This window comes from Staurois parvus, unplaced genomic scaffold (assembly GCF_062004578.1).
Source record: "Staurois parvus isolate SC_StPar_1 unplaced genomic scaffold, SC_StPar_1.0 ptg000025l, whole genome shotgun sequence".
NCBI lineage: Eukaryota > Metazoa > Chordata > Amphibia > Anura > Ranidae > Staurois > Staurois parvus.
In genome coordinates, this window is record NW_028317821.1 from 20,843,894 (window position 1) to 20,868,577 (window position 24,684).

The 24,684-nt window shown below is 41.7% G+C and overlaps 1 protein-coding gene across 3 annotated transcripts in view; it reads left to right on the plus strand.

Moving 5' to 3' along the window:
* Positions 1 to 24,684, plus strand: part of METTL25 (methyltransferase like 25) — a 266,005-nt gene that overhangs the window by 178,935 nt on the left and 62,386 nt on the right. For all 3 annotated transcript variants that reach the window (XM_089652329.1, XM_089652322.1, XM_089652313.1), the window contains exons 8-11: positions 14,862 to 14,891; positions 17,356 to 17,429; positions 18,733 to 18,774; positions 20,150 to 20,243. In XM_089652329.1, the coding sequence (XP_089508455.1) occupies positions 14,862 to 14,891; positions 17,356 to 17,429; positions 18,733 to 18,774; positions 20,150 to 20,243 (240 nt within the window). The remainder of the gene's footprint in view (positions 1 to 14,861; positions 14,892 to 17,355; positions 17,430 to 18,732; positions 18,775 to 20,149; positions 20,244 to 24,684) is intronic.

The following is a 24,684-nucleotide window of genomic DNA, read 5'->3' on the forward strand; positions in this document are numbered from 1 at the left end:
GGACATAGTACAGGAGATGACCAGAGGCTGCAGACACAGTACAGGAGATGACCAGAGACTGCGGACATAGTACAGGAGATGACCAGAGACTGCAGACACAGTACAGGAGATGACCAGAGACTGCAGACATAGTACAGGAGATGACCAGAGACTGCGGACATACTACAGATGACCAGAGACTGTGGACGTAGTACAGGAGATGACCAGAGGCTGCAGACACAGTACAGGAGATGACCAGAGACTTCGGACATAGAACAGGAGATGACCGGAGACTGCGGACACGGTACAGGAGATGACCAGAGACTGCGGACATAGTACAGGAGAAGACCAGAGACTGCAGACATAGTACAGGAGATGGTCAGAGACTGCGCACATAGTACAGGAGATGACCAGAGACTGCGGACACAGAACAGGAGATGATCAGAGACTGCAGACATAGTACAGGGGATAACCAGAGACTGCAGACAGTATGGGACACAGTACAGGAGATGACCAGAGACTGCGGACACAGTACAGGAGATAACCAGAGACTGCTGACACAGTACAGGAGATGACCAGAGACTGCGGACACAGTACAGGAGATGACCAGAGACTGCGGACACAGTACAGGAGATGACCAGAGACTGCGGACACAGTACAGGAGATGACCAGAGACTGCGGACACAGTACAGGGGATGACCAGAGACTGCGGACACAGTATAGGGGATGACCAGAGACTGCAGACACAGTATAGGGGATGACCAGAGACTGCAGACACAGCATAGGGGATGACCAGAGACTGCAGACACAGCATAGGGGATGACCAGAGACTGCGGACACAGTACAGGGAATGACCAGAGACTGCAGACACAGTATAGGGGATGACCAGAGACTGCGGACGCAGTACAGGGGATGACCAGAGACTGCAGACACAGTACATGAAATGACCAGAGACTGCGGACGCAGTACAGGAGATGACCAGATAGTGCTGACATAGTACAGGGGATGACCAGAGACTGCGGACACAGTACAGGAGATGACCAGAGATTGTGGACACAGTACAGGAGATGACCAGAGACTGCGGACACAGTATAGGGGATGACCAGAGACTGCAGACACAGTATAGGGGATGACCAGAGACTGCAGACACAGCATAGGGGATGACCAGAGACTGCGGACACAGTACAGGGAATGACCAGAGACTGCAGACACAGTATAGAGGATGACCAGAGACTGCGGACGCAGTACAGGGGATGACCAGAGACTGCAGACACAGTACATGAAATGACCAGAGACTGCGGACGCAGTACAGGAGATGACCAGATACTGCTGACATAGTACAGGGGATGACCAGAGACTGCGGACACAGTACAGGAGATGACCAGAGATTGTGGACACAGTACAGGAGATGACCAGAGACTGCGGACACAGTATAGGGGATGACCAGAGACTGCAGACACAGTATAGGGGATGACCAGAGACTGCAGACACAGCATAGGGGATGACCAGAGACTGCGGACACAGTACAGGGAATGACCAGAGACTGCAGACACAGTATAGGGGATGACCAGAGACTGCGGACGCAGTACAGGGGATGACCAGAGACTGCAGACACAGTACATGAAATGACCAGAGACTGCGGACGCAGTACAGGAGATGACCAGATACTGCTGACATAGTACAGGGGATGACCAGAGACTGCGGACACAGTACAGGAGATGACCAGAGATTGTTTACACAGTACAGGAAATGACCAGAGATTGCGGACACAGTACAGGAGATGACCAGAGATTGCGGACAGTACAGGGGATGACCAGAGACTACAGACAGTACAGCGATCACCAAGAGACTGCGGACCTTTGGGGAGGGAGGGGGAGCGGGTACCTGAATTTGACAGGTACCCGCTCCCACTTCCACTGAGTTGTCCTCCCTTTAGTGTGGGCGCCCGCGCATTCGCAGTGGACACCCGACTGTCACAGCCGGGTGCCCACACTAAAGATGCCGGTGCGGGAAGACTACAGCGCTGGACCGAGGAACAGGTAAGGTCCTGCTGCAGAGAGGAGCTAAGCAGCTGGCCCAGTATTCTGACACGATGCCGGCAGTGGAAATATCGGTCCGGCCACTCCATATTTGCTCCATAACATTTTCCTGACATTTTCCCCCATTTTTTGGGGGGGAAAAAAGTGCGTCTTATGGAGCAAAAAATACAGCAATTTATACCTACCAATGGTGCAATATATCCTTTCTCAATAAATAATTTATTAATTAACTCTTTAGGTTTGCATAATATTTACCGTAGTTTATATATCTTTTTTTGAAGTGTATATTTTGCAGGTGGTTTCGTGCTTTTTCAAATTGACTACTTATCTTTTCATCAAATGACACATTACGGTTACTTTTTCTTTTTAAATGTTATAGTCTTTATTGAGATTTACAAAGCAAACAAGGGAATTGTGGGCAGTACAAGATTACAAGGAAACATCACAAATCAACAAGACACCTGGTTTCAGACTACAGGGAGTGTGTTGCAGAGGCTGGCCATACATTATACAATTTTTAATGTACAATGTTCCTTTAGATTTACCAAAACCATATAATATGAAATCAAACCTAACCACTTTTTAACATTTGTATGCAGTCAAACGGGACTTTGCATTATTTAGTTGAAAGTAAATCTAAGGGAAATTGATAAAGAAGATTCTATAACATATGGCCATCTAAAGTATCCACAGATTAATTGCTATGTCCTAATGTAATACAAGTGGGCCAGAAGCCTGTGGGAAAGGATAGCCCACTAAAAAATAATTGAATAGAGTAATTTTTCTAGAGTTGGGCTTTAATGACTAATTCCATCTAAAAGCAATAGAATTGTTTTGCGTACTGGGGGTATTTAATCACATACTGGATTCCTAAATCCCTGAGCCTCTATGAATGAAACATCCACACCACCTATTGTTTCTGCTCCCATCAGGTCATTCTCTTACAGCTAGACTCCACAGTTATTTGAGATTCTGCATTGTAATAAGGAGTATGATGTTGTCACACTGCCATTTCCTTTATATTTTTTTGGCAGTTGGATGAATAAGGAAATTGGTATGCAGATATCTTATTGTTGTAGTCTGTGAGAGCATTTAGAAACTAGAATGTGTTTAAACTTTTCAGCAAATATTGCAATACTGAAATACCTTTTTTGAGTAGAGTAACACTTCAATGTGACAGATGCTTTAAAATTAAAGTGACTGTTATCCTAAAATCTATTATTTTGTGTATATATATATATGTTTTTCCATGTAGATTGTTATGATGGTAGTCTGTTTTCTTTTGATTGTATCCTATTATGAGAAATACATGGTGATCCTGCCTGTCTCACATGGTTGCTTTTCAAATCTGACCACTGCAAGCATGGAAGCAGCTTTGTTCTGGTGTGGTCAGTTTGCTTATCAAAGTTGGGGATACAGGATGCCATACTTGTATTTCCTGTGAGCAGCATGACTGGCAACCCTCTCCACCACTGTGGCATGTAGGAGAGCAGCAAACACAGACAGGGGCTTAATATTCTCCCAGATCCCTTGCTATAGAGACATACCCCTCACTATGAGGGAGAGAAAATGAGGTATGCTGGTGCCATTACGTGATTGACAAATAAAGCATTATCATTGGGTAAATAACTTTTTTTTTTTAGGTAAAAAGGAATATAATTTCCAAATGCTATTTTCTGACTTATTGGTTTCAGAATCTTTTGTTCATAAATACTTAAATGTACACATGGAATACAGATACACTACAGCACAATGTGGGACTAAAGGTGTCACTGAAACAACAACCATGCATAAAAATATGTTTAATGTTTTAGTTACAGTCACATAATAAAAATTGCAGTTCTCCCATTATGCTGTACAGAATGCAACAAAAATGGTCTCCCATATAACATTTCCCATAAATCTGGATAGAGGAGTGGTTAACGTGTGAGTGACACCTTTAAAGCCCCATACTGTGCTATTTTTTTATTTGTATTATGCAATTAGGAATGTAGTGTCCAGAGCATTAAAAGCAGTTGAATTCCAACAAAATAAGACATTCTTAGTATGCAGAAATGCAATTGGATTACAAACAGTATTAAATGTGACAAAGAAACCCTGCCCTACACCATGTAATTCAAAAGTCAAACAAATTATTCCAGATTCTTCAAAAATGCTTGAAGCAAAACAATATCACTAACCCATATACACAGGTCAGTGGGCATTAGTAACATCTAATACTGTATATTTAGTAACATTGCAGAAGTTAGTTTGTCTAGCTCTGTTTTTATGGTTAGTCATAATTACATACAATTAAAATGTTGTATATCTTATAAAAATCTGACTGTGTCCCTCCATCCAAGTTTTATCATCCATCTGTTACATTGTTTATAGATTTGCACCGTAGCTAACTCTTGTGTACATATTAACTTAGATTTTGATTTTCCCCTGACATTAACAGGCAGTATTGCCAAAGAAATATGTAGTGTTAATAACACATTGTAGGCGTGGAATGCAGAGACAGATCCAGATATGAACATAGGCTTTGATCAATTTGGAATGTTCAAAAGATGAAATGTGTTAAGATTTTGAATAACACTATTCATTTTCTGCAAAGTTGGAGGCAAAATTATTTGTCCATTCTTGGAGTCTACAAATTACAGACAGATGTTCTTTCCTATATATTGCATTTAAAATGGTGTAAGATGGTATTAAACAAAAAGAAGAATTGATTAAGTAATATTGTGTTTAAAAGTAACACGAGTATAGTTCACTAATCCAAATTGTATTTTAGAGAAACAAACTGATATCATTACTCACTTAAAACTCCACCTTCCAGACACTCTCGCAGCCTCTCACTACTGTTCGCAGTAGGATATGGGTGCTGTCATTTACCAGACTGAAGAGATGGTGCCAGGCAGACGCCACCTAGTAGGAAGGACTGGCCTCTTACTCCTGGGTATCAACACTGTAACACAGGAGGAAAAGGCTGTTGATGGCAAACCTGAAGGTCAGCATTGGTGGCACACAGCAAGATATTATAGCAGGGGAAAAAACTGAAAGCACTTTGTTTGTTTTAGCTTTTCACATTTGCCTGGACATATCTCTACAGCAATTAAAGGCATGCTGAAAAAGACTTCTTACTCTTAAGTGTGAATTCCTAATGGCCAGTACAACATTGGTTCAGGTTGCTTACTATGAATTAGTGCACTTAATGTACACCTATCACAAAAGAGTTGTATAAGCTCTCAACCCCCTACCTCACCCCCTCGGTCTCCGCCTGAATCACACACCTACTGAGCGACATATCAGACTGGATGTCGCTCCACTTCCTTAAACTGAACCTCTCCAAAACCGAGTTTCTTGTCTTCCCCCCAGCCCGGACACCACCCCCCATTGACTTCTCCATCACATCCAACAACGCCACAATCAAACCCGCCCCGCAGGCCAGAGTACTTGGTGTCATTCTGGACTCCAACCTATCCTTCCAGCCCCAAGTCCAATCTTTAACAAACTCGTGCAGACTCCACCTCCGCAACATCGCCAAAATACGCACGTTCCTAACCCCAGAAACCACTAAACAGCTCATCCACTCCCTCATCATATCACGACTCGACTACTGCAACTCCCTCCTCACTGGCCTGCCTCGCCGCTGGCTATCCCCGCTTCAGTCGATCCTGAATACGGCTGCCAGACTCTTTCACCTTTCCAACCGCTCCGTTTCCGCCACCCCCCTCTGCCAATCCCTCCACTGGCTTCCGATTGCGCAACGGATCAAATTCAAAATCCTAACACTGACGTACAAAGCCGTCCACCACACTGCCCCGAACTACATCACTGACCTAATATCCAAGTACCACCCAACACACACACTCCGCTTCTCACAAGACCTCCTTCTCTCTAGTTCCCTGGTCTCCTCCTCCCATGCCCACCTCCAGGACTTCTCCAGGGTGTCACCAATCCTCTGGAACTCCCTGCCCCAACCCATCAGATTATCACCTACTCTCCTCTCCTTTAGGCGCACCCTGAAAACCCATCTCTTCAGGGAAACCTACCCCACCCCCTGCTAACTTGCTGACCTCCTCCACTCTTCCTACCACTCCATCCCCCACAGCTATCTCCTCCTGTGCCACCATCCCCTCCCTCCTAGATTGTAAGCTCGAAAGAGCAGGGCCCTCGATCCCCTCATGTTTTGCATTGTATTGTTATTGTTCTGTCACATGTTCTGTCCCCCTTTGTAATGTACAGCGCTGAGCGAACCATTGGCACTTTATAAATACTGTATAATAATAATAAGCTGTGACTGCTGACCTATCCATTTTAAAATGTTAATTTCTTGGCTGTCATGTTGAACCATCAGCATAAACACTTTGAATCACTATTCCAGCACAGGGCTAGAGAAAAGGAATTGTATCAATTTTCTGACAGTTGTGCTTCAAGGATTAAGTATGTGTATATCACCTAACCCCAAAACCCCTCAAAAAGTCACACTTTCTCCCCAGAAAGTAATACAATATTATAACCTTTTTGAAATTACATAAACAAATTCGAATAAATAAATATAATAATAAAATTCGAAATCAAAAAAAGTCCAATACAAAGTGTCCAAAAAAATGTCCCAATACAAACAAAAATAAAAATAGTGTCCGAAAATTGTCCAAATATCCAAATTTTGTTCATCCAGTAGGAAGAAATTCCCTTACATCCCGTAGTACCTCGAAAAAAACAAATTCACAAATCTAGTGCATTACCTTTTTAAATAATATATTTTCTCCGTGCAAAAAACAAAACACAAACAACACAAAAATGTGCAAAACTAGTATCAGTATCCCTTCAGACGAAGTCCGGAAGTGACGAAACGCGTTAAGGGTGTGACGTAGTGACGCACTCACGCAGACCGGAAGTGTCGCCGCGGCCATTTTGTGGGTTGTCAACATATGGTATATCGCAGTTGCTTGATAGAACTCACATAGGAAGCATGTTGGAAGCCGGAATAATGAAATTTTAATGTAAGTTGCTATTAAATCTTTTTAATTACACCTTGATTATGAGCCTTGAGACCCTTCTTGTCTTTTGAGGACCTTGGAATAATTTCTTTGGAGCATCTTAGAAGATCTCATTTGGATGCTGATATATGCTGATATATGGGTACAGAGGGTAATAGTTTTTAGTACTATTGGTGTTGGTGGATACACAGTGTTGCAGTGTTCACAGAGTGGTCACAGTTTACTCATATGTGCACGGAAGAGATACACATATATAGTTTTGCACATTTTTGTGTTGTTTGTGTTTTGTTTTTTGCACGGAGAAAATATATTATTTAAAAAGGTAATGCACTAGATTTGTGAATTTGTTTTTTTCGAGGTACTACGGGATGTAAGGGAATTTCTTCCTACTGGATGAACAAAATTTGGATATTTGGACAATTTTCGGACACTATTTTTATTTTTGTTTGTATTGGGACATTTTTTTGGACACTTTGTATTGGACTTTTTTTGATTTAGAATTTTATTATTATATTTATTTATTCGAATTTGTTTATGTAATTTCAAAAAGGTTATAATATAGTTGTGCTTCAAGGCCTCGTTCACATGAACGTACTACAGTATACACCCGTGCAAGGGCCATGTTGGCCTGCACAGGGATGCACACTCCCAATTTGACATTCATGCAGGTGCACGCCCCAAATGCAGACAGTGTGAGTTTGGGGCCATGCACCTACACGGCTGTCAAATTGTAAGCAGTCTTTGCATCCCCATACAGAATTAACATTTAAAGTGGTTATAAAGCGACAACTGAAGAAAGGGAATGGCTGGATGGGGATATCACTGAGAAGGAAATTGCAGTGCAATCAGTTCCTTCCCCCCAAATAAGTCACCAGGACTGGATGGATTTCCGATTTGAATGGTATAAATTGTATTATGATACCTTTGTCCCTAGATTGCAGTCTTTATATGCCTACTGTTTTACGCATGACATCTTCCCCTCCTTTATGCTTGAGGCGCATGTGGTCCTTCTTCCTAAATCGGGCAAGGACCCTACACAGTGCTCATGTTATTGGCCCATTGCTCTTCTTAATGCTGATCTCAAAATTTTAACTAAAATCTTGGCAACTAGATTGTCTATGGTTATCTGTGCCATTGTTAATATTGATCAAACAGGCTTTATGCCAAGGAAGTCCACTGATACTGATCTCTGCAGACTTTTTACACATATGCAGGTCTCACATGCCCAGACTGGCACCAGAGAGGTGGTGTTGCTGGACATCGCCAAAGCGTTGGATTCGGTAAACTGAGGATATACAGTATGAGACTAGTGTTGACCAGGATGGGTTTCGGCCCCAAATATTGTAAGTGGATCTCCCTTCTCTATAGCCGACCTAGGATGGCCCTTAAGATAGGTAACTCCATTCCCTCCTCCTTTGCCACAGGTATGGGAACTAGGCAGGGGTGCCCCCTTTCCCCTTTTCTATTCTCCTTAATGATAGAACCATTGGCCATGGCATTGAGGTCCTCTCCTGAGGTGGGAGCATTGGAGGTTGGTTCTATTAAAGAATGCGTGGCCTTATATGCGGATTAATTTTTAGGGTTTTTTTTTACAAGACCCTGGGCCCTCACTTCGAGCAGTTCTCTGTATATTGGATGAATTCACTACATACTCAGGCCCTCAGGTAAATTGGAGCAAGTCAGTCATTTTATCCTTAAAAATATTACCTTGCCACTTCAGTGTGTTACCCAATTCACTTTTCTGAGTAGCTGACTATTTTTCTTTGAACCTGCAGCCGCTGATTGAATATTTGAAAGGGGGGGTGGAAGAATCTTCCTCTGTCTCTTATGGGGCGTATTAATCTTAAAATGTAGATTATTCCCATTTTCCTGTAATTTCTACATCACTCACCCACGTGGGTTCCCAGTGCCTTTTTTCATAGGATGCATGGCTTATTTAGTTCCTTTATTTGGGGCTCCTCACACCCCAGAATTGGGCTTCAAGCACTGTAGAAACCATTGGGTCAAGAGTTCTTGCCCTTCTGGATCTCTTCAAATATTATTTGGCATGTCAAGATGTGTTTGCACGCCATTGGCTTCTGGGATTCAGCAGTGGTCCTGGAGGCGGCCATATTGGGATCATACGAGAGCTTGAGACTTCTATTGTATAGAGGTACTGGGGCCAAGTTTCCTCTTACCACTACAATGCGGGCAACGATCAAGGCCTAGGAATCTATTCAAATCGTATTATCTCCTGACTCCTCTTCCTTCTCCCCTGTGACCCCACTTTGGTGGAATTCCAAATTCCCCCACTTTGAATCCACTCCGGATCCCATTATATGGGCCAAGATGGGTATAGACATTGAGGTATATTACTCAGGAATGTTATTTGTTGCCCTTTGATAATTTGAAATCCAAATGTTCTCTCCCTAACCCTTATCTTTTTAGGTATCTACAACTTAGGCATGCCTTTGTAGCCCAGTTTGGCTCAACACAGACATACGGCCATCCACTCTTGAGAATATATTGTTGGATGATTCCCTTAAGAAACCACTGTCTGAATTATATAAAGAACTGTTTCCGATTGCTCCTCCTTCGGTGACCAACTGCTGGGCAAAGTGGGTTGAGGATGTCTCTGACCTAAGCAGTGAAGATTGGGATGATATGTGGAGTTTCCCCTTTGCTCACATGGTGTCATCTCAGGATCGATTAATCCATTTTAAGTTTATACACAGAATTTACTTTACTCCAGCAAAACTGGCCCAAATTTATCCGCAGGTGTCTGGAGTGCTGGCATTGCTCGCACTCTACAGCCACCTTTGAACATGTGTTCTGGTACTGTCCTGTGGCACAGGACTTTTGGATGGAGATCTTATGATTCATCACCAGTGTCACAGCTCTACCTCTTCCCTTGATGGTCTCAGTGTGTTTATTGGGGTTGTTGGAGGGTTATGGCCCAACGTACTCTGCTTAGTCTATTAATGTTTTATACTCGAAAGGCATTGATATTGCACTGGAAAAAACCTATGGTGCCATCATTGACCTTTTGTAAAGGGTTGATCAATAAAGCTATGCCGTTTTACAAGGCTACCTATTTTATTTAAGCAGGGGGTGTCCCAACAAGTTCCAAAAGGTTTGGCAGCCCTGCTAGACAGCTCTAGTGCCTGAGTGGTGGATCCCACCTGGTTGTTCTGTTTCTCCTGAGTACGCCTTCAACACCTTTCTCTTCTTGGGCTAATATCCATGTGTTAACCCAGGTTTACTGTATAGTACTGATATTCCTTAATAGACGCAGACCAGGTGTGAGGCCTAGGTCAGATATCACGTAGCAACTGTAGCTTTAAGCTTTTGCTCTCAAGGAATCAAGGTCATGTTACCTTTCTAGGGGAGCCCTTAGAGGGCTCCTAAATCACTCAAGGGTAGTGTATCACACAGCGATGTTGCCTGGGTTGGGAGGGGGGTTGGGGAGATGTTTGTATTGGCTCCGGGCCTATTTAACTGATTATATGTTTTGTACTTTCTCTGTACAACCTGAGCCCTGCAAGGCTATGCTGGGTTGTTGTTTTGATGTTTTTGCTGCTGATATTTTTATTTTTTGATGCAAGAGTTTTGCTATTGAATAAATCAATAAAAAGAAATTTAAAAAAAAGTGGTTATAAAGCCTAAACACATTTTATCTTACTGCGTTTCCTGCATTAAGGCAAAAAATATTTTAGTATGTGTATCTCCCTCTCTCCCCGTCTCCCCCTTATACTTACCGGAGCTTGATCTCGACTCAGCGCTGTGCCTTTCTGTAGTAGATCTCTTTGCTGAGAGCAGCAGGAGTTGTTGGCTGCTGTCAGTCAAATCTTGTGGGGGGGGGGGAATGGGGCCAAGCCTTGCTGTCTGTGTCTATAGACACAGGCAGTGTGGCGCAGCTTCCTATAGTGGCACACCGAAAAGAGGATGAGCCAGAAGCACTAGTCGGGGACCTGAGAAGCGGCCGTTCAGGGCTGCTGTGTGCAATTCCATTGCACAGAGCAGGTAAGTATAACATATTTGTTATTTTATTATTATTATACAGGATTTATATAGCGCCAACAGTTTGCTCAGCGCTTTACAATGTAAAGGGAGAAAATACAGTAACGATACAGTTCAATACAAGAGGGTTAGGAGGGCCCTGCTCCTTGGAGCTTACAATCTAAGATTTGAAAAGAAAAAAACAGTAAGGCTTTACATACGCTTTAATAGGAACTTAAATTGTGCTAACGTTATTAATTTTGTGTTTTATTCAATTACAAATCTTCTTTAGTTTCTGTATAAATAAATAGTACCTGTTATCTTTAAATCATATTATTAGATTCTAGAGAGGCTCACTAAAACCAGTGAGCAGTGACACATGGCATTGTCCTTGTCATGTGGTTCTGACAGCTGCTGTTAATTTCTTCCTTTTTCACACAAAGTGCACATTAAAAGTGTTATTCTTTTTTCTGAAAAAGGAATAATTGTTTTTCAGTTGCAAAGAGATTTTCACACGTTCTGGAAAAACTTCTGTCATTACAAGCACCACCCACCTGTACAGCCCAACTGTTTTTAGCAATGCTCAAATTAGCCTTGTGTTGTGTGTTTCGATCTTTATATGGCCACCCTTCAGCTATTTATAAGATAGCTTTTGTAAGAACCATTTGCATGACTGCTTGTCTGCACCTGTTGGGTATTCTTTAAAGCAGTGGTTCTCAACCTTTCTAATGCCGCGACCCCTTAATACAGTTCCTCATGTTGTGGTGACCCCCAACCATAAAATTATTTTCATTGCTACTTCATAACTGTAATTTTGCAGTGGGAGGAGTAGTGCCATGTCATTGGTGTCAGTGGAAGGAGTAGTGCCCCATCACTGATGTCAGTGGGATGAATAGTGCCCCATTGTTGGTATCAGTGGGAGGAATAGTGCCCCGTCACTGATGTCAGTGGGATGAATAGTGCCCCATTGTTGGTATCAGTGGGGGGAATAGTGCCCCATCGTTGGTGTCAGTGGGAGGAGTAGTGCCCCATCGTTGGTGTCAGTGGGAGGAGTAGTGCCCCATCATTGGTGTCAGTGGGAGGAGTAGTGCCCCATCATTGGTGTCAGTGGGGGGAGTAGTGCCCCATCATTGGTGTCAGTGGGGGGAGTAGTGCTCCATCACTGGTGTCAGTGGGGGGAGTAGTGCCCCATCACTGGTGTCAGTGGGAGGAGTAGTGCTCCATCACTGGTGTCAGTGGGAGGAATAGTGCCACATCATTGGTGTCAGTGGGAGGAATAGTGCCCCATCATTGGTGTCAGTGGGGGGAGTAGTGCCCCATCATTGGTGTCAGTGGGGGGAGTAGTGCCCCATCATTGGTGTCAGTGGGGGGAGTAGTGCCCCATCATTGGTGTCAGTGGGGGGAGTAGTGCCCCATCATTGGTGTCAGTGGGAGGAATAGTGCCCCATCACTGGTGTCAGTGGGGGGAGTAGTGCCCCATCACTGGTGTCAGTGGGGGGAGTAGTGCCCCATCACTGGTGTCAGTGGGGGGAGTAGTGCCCCATCATTGGTGTCAGTGGGAGGAATAGTGCCCCATCATTGGTGTCAGTGGGAGGAATAGTGCCCCATCATTGGTGTCAGTGTGGTGGAGGGGAGAATAGTGCCCCATCATTGGGGTCGGGGGGGGGGAAATAGTGTCCCATCGTTGGTGTCAGTGGGGGGAGGAATAGTGCCCCATCATTGGTGTCAGTGGGAGGAATAGTGCCCCATCATTGATGTCAGTGTGGTGGAGGGGAGAATAGTGCCCCATCATTGGGGTCGGGGGGGGGGGAAATAGTGCCCCATCGTTGGTGTCAGTGGGGGGAGGAATAGTGCCCCATCGTTGGTGTCAGTGGGGGGAGGAGTAGTGCCCCATCGTTGGTGTCAGTGGGGGGAGGAATAGTGCCCCATCGTTGGTATTAGTGACACAAATGATGGGGCACTATTCCTCCCACTGACACCAATGATACTTACCTTGCTGACCCCTGCTCCAGCCTGGGCTCGCTCTCTCACTTACCTGTCAGCTGTCTTCCTTCTCTGGCCGCTCTCCTCTTCACTCGCTCCCTCGGTCTTCTTTGATGTCCGCGCGCTGCCGCTTGGCTCCTCCTCTCCAAGCTCCACCTCCTCGCCGGTGATTGGCCACCTGTGTGCCTCTCCTGAGCTACAGTTCCGGTGGCCAATCAGCGGCGAGGAGGCGGAGCTGCTGAGCGATCTTGGAGGTGTGGCCGGGTGACAGCAGCGTTTCATCCCGCCCACACATCGCCGGAGACTGCAGCGGTGTCTCGGTTCCTAAGACCATCGGAAATATGTGTTTTCCGATGGTCTTAGGCGACCCCTGGGAAATGGTCGTTCGACCCCCAAAGGGGTCGCGACCCCCAGGTTGAGAACCGCTGCTTTAAAGGATAAGTTCACCTTTGAAAAAAAATAATAAATGCACATCTTTTTGCAGGTTAAAAAAATGTGCACTTATTTTTTTCTTTTACTAAGAGCCTAGAAAGCATTGTACCTGTGATCAGCAGATTGCAAGTGTCATGCAGGACTCCTGCAGACCTGTCTGTATACTGTATCTGTGAACTCATACCTCCTATGAGCAGGCAGATATACACAGACAGGAAGAGAGAATGAACTACAACAGCACTCAACAGCTGTGGTGTTTCATTGAGAACTGCAAGCCGACAGCCGCAAAGGCTGCCAGGACTTGTAGTTTTTCATTCACTGAATTCTGTGAATGAATGACTCGGCCGGGTGGGCAGAACCCTGCACAGCGGCATCTTGTTTGAATTTTGACGGAAGACAGGAGGACAAGATCCCCTGTCTGCTGTCAGGCATGGTCCAAACCTATACAGGTTGCGTTTGAGCCATTTCTGCATTGCGTTTTGCATTTGTGCACCTGTGTTTTTGAAGCGTTTCTTGGGGGGGGGGGGGTCATTTGTTTTTTCTTGTTACTAGGCAGATTTAAAATGCAAAACACATCAAAAACGTGGCAAAAATACAATAAAAATGCAGCAAAAACATACTACATGCTTTTCTGCAGGGTTTGCATTGAAGTCTATAGAACCAAAAACGCAACTTTTTGCATTAAAAAAAGTCCCTGACCCTTTCCAAAAAACGCACCAGGTAAAAACGCAGAGATGTGAACATGTGCAATAGGAAATCATGTTAAATGGACTGTACTGCGTTTCTGCAAAATCTAGGGTTACAGTGGGGACTTGGAGGGCCGTCGGGGTAGCTGCAACGCTGTTATGTTACTTCCGAAATACGTAAAAAAAAAGGCGAACTTACCCTTTAAACATGATTTTCTTGTTTCCAGATATGATCCATTCATTGGATAATTTTAGTGTATATATGTGTGGGTACTTTTATTCCTTTAGAGAAGCACTAAATCTTTAAACTGTTGCCATGTGTATACCATCAATGCAAATAAGTCATATTGTTTTCACACATTTCTATTAGCGCAGTAATTATTGTATAAAATAAACATTTTCTTTGTAATCGTATCAAGTTACCTGATTATGTCATTTGATGAAATCAGAAAAAAGTCTTCAGTTCAGTATGAAATCAGTGTGTAGCATTGCCTGCTGTGATGTGTTAGGCACATAGCCAAGTCTAATGGAATTTTATTTTAGCTTAAAACTCTAATATTTTGTGAAAGTGTTTTTCCTATCTTCAGCTGCCTAAAATAAACGAAAAAAAGCAATAAAAAGTCTGATTAACAACCTTACACTCAAGGCTAACACATTGTAGTGCATTTATGTTTATTTAATGTCACATAATTAATCTGTTCATTCTGCCAGTACATATATAACATTGTCTGACAAAAAGATAAACAAATGGACCTTATCTTTTTTTGTTCCTACTCAAGGCTCTAGAGCGTGTTGCGGTCGGCCAAGGGGTAAGTAGTTTTGTTTACTGAATTTCATGTATCTGTCTTCCTTCTGATTTTAGTTAGTACATAACCTAAATGTGAACTTACAGTTCCCCAGCTGCTTACATTAACTCATTACACTGCATAGACATACAAACCTGGGAACTCTTCTGCATGTATGATGTTTTACAGCTTTCATTATGTGATATGACATTGCCTAACTTTGTTTATGTAAAAGAACTGTTAATAGCATTCTTGTATTATTATGTGTAGATCTAAACATAACAGAATATATTTAACATAAATATAGCACAGGGATGTTTTTCAATACCCAGCTGCCTTTTAGCCCCCCCCCCCCAAAGAATACCACACTTTTAGCCTAAGTTAAAGTGTTACTAAACCCACAACAGTAAAATCAGTCTGTATATGCAGTAAAGCATGCTTGTTATACTAACCTAAGAACCTAAGAAGTTAATCCTCCACATTGTGTAAAAAGGATGTTTGATCCTGTCCACTCTGATCCTCCTCTGCTTCCACAGTTCCAGTCAATCTACTGATAGAACAGAGCCTTGGGGGCAAGCTGCACATGCTCAGTTTGTAGTGTATTGCTAAAGAGTTTTTTTTTTTTCTCTTGGGAAAGTGTGTGTGATCAGTACAGGGCCAATCAGACAGAGGGTCAGGTGTCTTGCAGCCTCATAAGATAATCAGGGGAGAATGAAAACTCCTCCTACAAGCTTTAACCAGTGCTCTGCTGGATACCGATAGAAGTCACAAAACTGCTATATAGACTGCTAATGAGAAAAGGTATTTAGCAGTTTATATTTACTAAAATAATTGCATTTCCATGTACTGTGGGAGACCAAATATAGTGAATGCAGGGTCCTGGGTTTAGCAACAGTTTAAAGCAACAATAGACTGCATAGCAGTTGTATACATGTTGTATTAACTAAGTGGTGGTGTTGGCAATTTCAGTTTGTAAATGTACATTTGTATGCATGTAAAGCCAAAACTATGTTTTTTTTTTCATTTTGGATAGAGTATGGAAAGGTTTGAAAAATCTAACATATTTTTAGCTGTCTATGTCTCGCTTGGGAGATTTCACTTCATCTCTCTCAGGCTCCATGCACACTGGCATTATTTTTTAGCTCACAAACCGTTGAAAAAAACAGTGGATAAAAAAACGCTTGTAATAGCGGTTTTTAGTAGCGTTAGCATTTTTACAGTACATGTAGAGGAAAACATTTTAAAAGCTAAAAATAAAAATGTTAGGAGAATTTTATGAGCGTTTAAGAGCATTTTGCATTTTTTTCTGCTAGAAAAACACTCCAAAAACTATGCAAAAACATTTTTTTTTCTGCTCCTAGACACTGAAGCTCAAAAATGCTAATAGCCCAAAATAGTGTGCATGGACACATAGGATAACACTATTTAGCTTCTAGGAGCAGAAAAAAATTACAGATTCTATGAGCTTAACAAAATGCTGGTGTGCATGGAGCCTCAATGTGAGAAGAAGCCTGCCAAAAGTGAGGGGAATTCCCATTTTTCCTCATAAGATTTTCCCTCAAGCCTTGCTCTTCCCTCCTCTTATTTCTTTCTTAGTTAGGATGGTTTCCATGACAAATTATTTGGAGAATTTCACCTTACGGGATACAGTCAACAAAAACAACTTAGAAGAGAGTCCAACCTATTCTCAATCTATTCAGAGCTATTAAAAAAATGTTGCCTTTTACATACAGTACTTGGGTTTTATAGGTACTTCATTTCGCTGTTTTCATAAAACATTCATTCCACTGCAACAGTGGGAGAAGGGTGGTGAACAATGAAACCAAGACCAAAAGGAGATGCAACAAGCCTGCTCTCTATATATAATACAAGCATCTAATAATGGTGGATATGAAAAGAAAAGTTTTTATCACCAGTAGCAATAGGAATATTCTAAATGTGAAAGCCTTTTACATAAGGTGCTGTGATGATGACTTTTGGGATGCAGGAGGATCTGGCTGTTTTGGAGTATGAATGCAAAGTCTGAAAGTCTCAACTGGAGCCATTTTGGACTATCAAGTCATATAAGGTGGTTCCTAATTTGACTTTTATTTCAGCCAGAATACATAAACATTTTTCATAGAGTAGGCTTCTTCACCCTGGAATCAGGATAGGATTTTTTAAATAAATAGTCATGCCTCTGATAGGAGTTGCCATGATAAAAAATAATATGCAACTTGTTGAAAAGTCTGTCTTTTAATGCATATGTTTTTAGTAGTAGGCTGCCTATAAATATAAATCTTGTGCCTAGAATTGTTCGATCTCTACTCCTGCTAATTGGGCATCTTACATATTTGCATATACTGAAGAACAAAAAAAAAATTAAAAGTACTATTTTGATATATGAAATATAACAGATCTTTATACAAAAATAATCTTAAAGAATATTTTAGTACTGGACATTTATATGAATTAGGCCCATTTTGTGGTTTGCTTTTCTTTTTACAAGCTTCCTACTGAGTCCTTGTTTTATCGAGCAGTGCTTCAGGTCATCTGCAAAGAAGTCTATGGAATCACTCAAAGGTATGGATACAGAACTAATACACTGGTTCTGAAGAAAGAAATGTACTGGTGTGTATAATTATTATCAAGGCTGTGAGGAGAGTTTTTTAATAGGATTTATAGGCATTTCTTACATTATTATTATTATCACTACAGGTACTTATATAACGTTGTCAATTTACGCAGCACTTTACATATATATTGTTTATTCACATCAGTCCCTAACCCTCAAGGAGCATACAATCTAAGGTCCCTAATTTACATTTATACATACACATACTAGGGCCAATTTAGACAGGATCCAATTAACCTACCAGCATGTCTTTGGCAATGGGAGAAAACCTGAGCTTCTGGAGGAAACCCATGTAGGCACAAGAAAAACATGCAAACTCCAGACAGGTGGTGCCATGGTTGGGATTTGAACCAACGACCCTACTACTGCAAGGCAGAAGCGCTAACAATTTTGCCACTGTGCTGCCAAATATAAAAGCCAACTGAGTCTGTAAAGTTTGCAGTACAAAACTTGCAAAAGAACATCTACAGGATAATGCATGAAGGTTGTAAGTCACAAAGAAGAATTAGCAGCGATCTGATATGTACCCTTAGAAACCAGTCAGATTAGCGTTTGACAGTTTGGATCTGTCAGACAAACGTTTACTGATTAGCTTTTGTGAGTTACTAAACTCTATTGCACTTTGCACCATAGTAGTAAATGAAACCCTATATTATGTTTTAAGATAAACTGACGTACAGTATTTGAGAGACTTTTCTAAAGGACTGTTAGGTTACTAGTTTATTAGGGTACTGTCTTTATCTTAAATTGTGAAAATTTCAAGTTATACTTCATTGAATGTATTTAACTTATGTTACAATAAATGCATTTATTATTGTCCAGTGCAAATCTGGCTATTCATGTTGATGGCATGATTCTAAGAATAAATAATGGCCTTGTGCCTACAACATTAGAGCTCGTTCACACTATATGCATTGTAGTGTGAAAGAGACACATAGAAACAATCATTTTCTATTGCCCTTGCAGTAACTGACATTGATCAGGTACAGAAAGTTGACAGACACCATAAGGGCACCTAAAAAACAATTGGTTATGCATAAGATGAAAGGAAAAATCCAGCATGTTGGTCTTTTTTTTACCTGGATCATACTTTTTAAACGATAGAGATGAATTTTACAGATCAAAGTCTTTGGATGTTAAAAGATTGCAGCATGCAGACTGCAACAGACAGTGCTTGCAGTGGTTTTAGTCTTTGTTTTTAACAAATAGTTTTTTTCTTATATTTACTAGATTTGTTTTTTTTTATTTAAGGTCCTATTCGATAGTTCCACAGAACAAGAATGTCCTTCAAATGTAAGAGGCTGAAAAAAAAACATTCTATATTGTTAAAGTTAGGATTCCTATTTTCCCTATGTGTTAGAACTTTTATATAATAGATTTTTTTTAGTAATTTGGCTGGGGGAAACAATAGCCCACAAGGCTGCTGCCAATAAATTTTGCTATGGGACCCAATGATTTGTAGTCTCTCCCCTGCTCTTAGTTGTATTACTCACTTTTGTATCACCTTTCTAAGTAACAATAGCTCTTGCCCACTATAATTTAAAAATATTCTGTGGACTAAATCCTAATCTATGATCTATTACTACCCTGATAAAACATCCTTACAACATTACAAAACTTAATCCCACCTTTTCCCCTCCTGTAAACAAAAATGTTTAAAGCACTACTCACACTCTCCATGGGAAATACAGTCAATGAATTGCAATAGAAGAAATTCCAGAAAACTTATTCCAGCTCTATCTCCCAGAATACACATCTTGCAGCATCTACTAAGACATGATTATTTGGACCTTTTGAACCCCCAAAACATTTTGGCTGTTTTACAGTATGGATCCTCTGAATAAAATTTATACTGGACTTCACACTCCTCAGTTTTGGCTCTTTTTCCTATAAAATGGCTTTGATGTATTAAAATGCCTTTCAGAGCATGTATGCACATCATGAATTTCGACTTCACTTGCTGCAAATCTGTTCCAGATCAGTGACTTAGAAAATATTAAAGCCAAACACAGGTAGTTAGAACATTCAGTCAAAGGTCAGCTTTAGCAGCCCATGTATTTATAATATTCACAGCAGTTCTCTCTTTTGCATAGCTTTTAACATGACAGTGGCATGTCAGTCAAAATTGTAAGATAGAATTCATGGTTCTGTCAAACGTGGACAGTTACACAGCTATATAAAACTCATTTAATATTGAGGGGGTCTCCAACAGAGATCAAATTTTAGTTCATTTTGGAGAACCATGTTAACCTTGCACCGCCGCCACCTCTGACTTTTTAAGAGAATCTAAATGCCAGGAGGTGGAAGCAAAGGCGGGCATCACAATCATATGGCAACTGTGATTGACTGTTACAGTGGCCACATGACCAGAAGCTCCTGATCGCAAGTATGCATTTTGGAGCTTTCCATGACATCTTAGTTATTATACTGGGAGCACATAGTGAGCACACTCTCAGCACAGAAAATTGTTCCCCATGGACACATATATACGGCTACTCAGCATTAAAGACCACCTGCTCAGCAGCTTCATATATGCATATGCTGGTTTGAACATGTTAAGGAAAAACTGCATATTGCACAATGCAAGTATTCATTATGACTTTTTTTCTCTTTTTGCTTGATCAAGATTAGATACTGTTTAACTAAAATACCATGATTCTCCTTGCAGTGACCAACGTGTTGGAAAGATATTCTCAAAGTCAGCAGGCTTCACTGACTATGTCAGGAAATCTCTGAAAAAATTTAGCCAAGATGACTCAAAGGTTAGTACAATTTTGTTGGTTATGCAGAAGTGCATCATTTTTTCCTCAGTAAAGTGGTCCCATTCTATAACAGGTATGTTTGGGGAGTGAAGCTGATTATTTGAATGGAGTGCAGTGTATAGGTGGGGGAGGAACAGAGCCAGCAGAGAGAACACTTGTGTTTCACAATGAAATGCAGTGTGCAAGTGACAAGGAACAGACGTGCCAGAGGGGATACTTATGTTTTTTTTCTAATAGAGAGGAGACAGTTATGGCAGTGGAGGACGAACTATGAGCAGGAAAGTATCTTCCCCAAGGAGGGGTAGAATAAACAGGACAGTAATGCTAATAACATTATATTGAATGTACCCTTGTGGCTGGCAGAAACCAGTATTTAGAAAAGATATGGAATGTGAATAAATCATTTTAGCCATATTATAGCCAGATCAGTATTCCTAGGAACCAAAAAAAAAAAACAGTCTTTCCAGAGTGTATGACACACAATATATATTTAAAAAAACACAGTTAACAAAAATATCTTCCAGTAATCCAAAAACGAAAATAAGGAACATATTACAAAGAAACCAAGTCCTCAAGTGTCACTTAAACAGGACAAACTGACCCTTAAGAGCCCCACTCCCAAATGAAATTACCTGTTTAGCCTTCCACCTACGCAAAGGGAACAAAGAAGGGATTGGGATAAAAGTAATTCACCCCACACCCATCAAAATGAGCGATACTTGGAAGACTGAAGAAAGTGGAAAGGAAAAGAACGAATAAAAAGGAAAGAAGAAAAGCCGAATGAAGAAATGGAAGAGTCACCACACATTTGCATGGATCAAGGAGACTTTCATAAATTGCGCCCAAGATTCCCAGGTTAGCTCAGATTTCTTCAACGTGCCTTGTAGGTCTGTAGTTGCCAACGTCACCCCGGTCCTTCCCAGGTTTCAGGATTCCCATATTGTAAGCTAAATTTAGCATCAACTCTATCATTCCCCCCTTTCTAGGTGAGTTGAAAGTGCGAGTCAAATAAGGGGATAGAACTGCAGTAAATAGCAGAAAAACCATCCGGCCCAGGGGCCGTACCACTCTTCACTTGTTTGAATATGTCCAAGACTTCCTTCTCAGAGATCGGGGGCTTCAAGCATGTCTCTAACTGCTAATTTAGGAAGGGGGAGAGTATCCAAAAAGGAGTCAATCATAGACTGATCTGAAGGATTCCCTACTTGGTAAAGCAGAGAATAGAAAGTATGGAAAGCCTCCATAACTCTCTGCAGATTTTCAGTATAGTCCCCCCATGGAGGTACATAATTTAGGGGTCAATTTAGCAGCTAGAATATGGCCTATTTTGTCTCTTTGATAATAGACTTTGGTATTACTCTGCCTAAAACTCTTTTCAGCACTTGTGGTCAGAGCCAGAGCCAGATTCAGAGCCAAGTCTAGTTGACTCCAAGTTAGACACCGTCTCCCGAGTGGGTTTTGTTTGTGAAGTTTATGCAACTTTTGTAATTCCGCATCTAATTTAGCATTATCCAATTGGTGCTCTTTTTTAATTTGACCTGAGATTTGAATGTTTCCCCCTAATAGTTGTCTTGTGAGCAGCCCACAGGGTCTAAGGAATCACAAACTCCATATCATTCAGTAGAAAATACTCCTGAAGGTAATGCTAACTTTGACTACATCTAATTGGATCTCTAAAGAGCGATTCATTAAGACACCAGCGGAAGCACCCAAGAACCCGGAGGCTGAGACATCACAAGGCACACAATAGAATGATCTGACCAAGCTGTGTTTCTTATATACCTTTTGGAAGCTATGGGAACACCAGCAATGGATACAAAGATATGATCTATCCTGGCACAGGTATTATGTGGACACGAAAAGTGCATATAGAAGGGGACTCTTAAGTTGGGAACTTACGTTTTGAGACTTTTCAAGGCTCAGGTCTAATGCTACATTAGAATCACTGCCAAAAATCATGGTGACAGTCAAGTAGGGAGAGAGCTACCTCATCATAGCATCAAAAAAGTTTGCTTGTCCTGATTTGGAGCATCATACGAGACAAAGGTATAAAGTCAGTCACCCGGTGTCCTGCGCATTAACACACCCTCTGAATCTTTAACCTCCATGAAAGAGTAAATGAAAAGTTGCTTAGCACAAAAAAAAAAAAAACCCAGCCCCTCTGGTATTATCATCTGCATTAGCCAAAAAGAAAACAGGGTATTTTTATGAATAAATGAAGGGTTGTACTGACAAAGAAAGTGCGTATCCTAAAGGAGAAGAACATCTTGTTAGGAGTGTTAATACTGGAATATTTTACACTCTTTGACTGGGGAGTCCAGACCCTGAGTATTATGGGAAACAATTGCAAACATGTACTATTAGGACATGTACTGTATTTATGGGTCAGAGAGTATCATCACTCCAAAGACAAGCTGAAACTTATCACCCCAATACCGAACACCATGCAGTTCCCATCAGATGGCCAGGGAATCCACCTTGAAGCTTCAGATGAAATGCAAGTCATTCTTCTCTAACCACAAGACATAGAGTAAAAAAAATAAAACATAGAAAAGTAAGAAAAAAAGGAAATTTTCCCCCCAAGAAATCCCAAGGAGGTAGGGAGGGGGTAACCACTCCCTGCCCAACCCATATTGTCTATGTTTGCACATCCAAAAGGAGGATACTAACTTGAGCTAAGGTGTCCAAAACATACAACAGCTCAAATCAAGTGGGGAGCATAGCACCCACTCCAACCTTTTAGCCACCAAGAATGAAACACTGTATCTTTAAGAGGCTTCTTCCCTGCCTGTGCTGCCCCCCCCCCCCCCCCAAAAAAAAAAAATTTTTTCAGAGAAAACTTTATAGGAACCCACCTTCAAGTGTAAAATCAACTAAAGAAGAGCTCAAAAACCCAAGATACAGTACATATAAAAAGTAGCTCTCCTAGCATTCTGAAATCAACATAGCAACACATACCTTTTATGGTAGGAAATATCTTCCAACCCCCCAAACAGTGGTAAAAGGAATGGTCAACAAAGGCATTGGCGGAATACACCGGCTAGGTAGAGTACAATACAGCAAAACCCTGGATCAGGGTAGATAAGATTCTCGGGTTTTCTTCAATTTTGGTTTCTGCCAGACTGGGGTCAAAGGACTAAGTAGAATTGGTCACTTGGAATCCCCTACCCCACTGTGGGGAGGAGAGGACGGTGGATCCTGTGAGAGGATGTTTAACCCAAGGAGCAGCTGTTTGCCTTCTGCGAAAGATGAAAAGGTGAATGCCTTGTTCTGATATGGAAACTGAAGATGAAAAGGAACAGAGCACAAATATTTAATAACCTTTTGGGTAAGAGCTAGCAAAAGAAGCTTCTGAGCTGTATGGTATATGGTGACAAGTCTGAAAAAACTTGAATAGTATGACCTTAGATGGTAAGTTGGTTTGAGTCCCTGGACTTCTTCATGACTTCTTCTTTCTCTGCGAAATAATGTGACTTGACAATGATACCTCTAAGCAGGTAATCTTGGTGACAAGGCTTCAAAGCTCTATGAGCTCTGTACAGCTCTAAAAGGTGCTCCGATGCCTCTGGAAGAAGTTCCCTGATAAAAGAAAGGACGGCAGATGGAATGTCCATAATAGATTCCGGGAGCCCAATGCAAAAGTTGTAGCCTCTAGATCTGTTTTCCAAGTCCTCTATTTTAGCCAAGGCCATTTCCAGTTGCTTCTGAAAATTTTGTAGCTGGCCCATGTTCTGATTACCCCTAGAGACCATCAGATACAGCTTATTTTCAATAACCTTAATATGGGAGCCTAAATTGTGCAGATCTGCCTTGATGTCTATTGTGATCCGCCGTGCTATTTGAGATAGGCCCCTGTCTAGAAGTGCCTTACATTTATTAAACAGAGACTGAGAGTTTAAATGTGCATAGGATGGCTGGATTACTGCATGGCCTGCTATATGAGTGGCGGGAGAGGAATTCCCTATAGGAGACAGAGTCCATTCTATGAGAGATTCAAACATTGCTGGGGAAGGGGCAGCAAAGTCAGTTACTCACAAAAGGTTCCAAAGCATTGCTGGTGTCACAACAGTCCTCGAGTGTAACCTCCATGAGACCCGTATCAGCCTCCCCGCTACGCTGTGGGATTGCAGTCACTATCTTGGATGATTCTGGCTGAGAGTGCTTGTCCTGTAGCTGCAGCTCAAGAGTACGACAAACCGATCCACCAGGCATAGGTGATGTCCCAAGGTATCCTCTGTCCTGGGCAGCTAAAAGTCCCATGAGAAATGGCTTGATTGCCTCTGTGGCTATAGAAGATCAGCTGTAGCAGAACGGAGCTTCCAAATCACTCTGCTATTTTGGAGAGCTCGGTGCATGCGCCCCCATTATTCCTAATTTTTAACGACAGCTTACTGACTGGAGTGGTACTAGCTGACAAAAAGAACACATGATACCAATATTC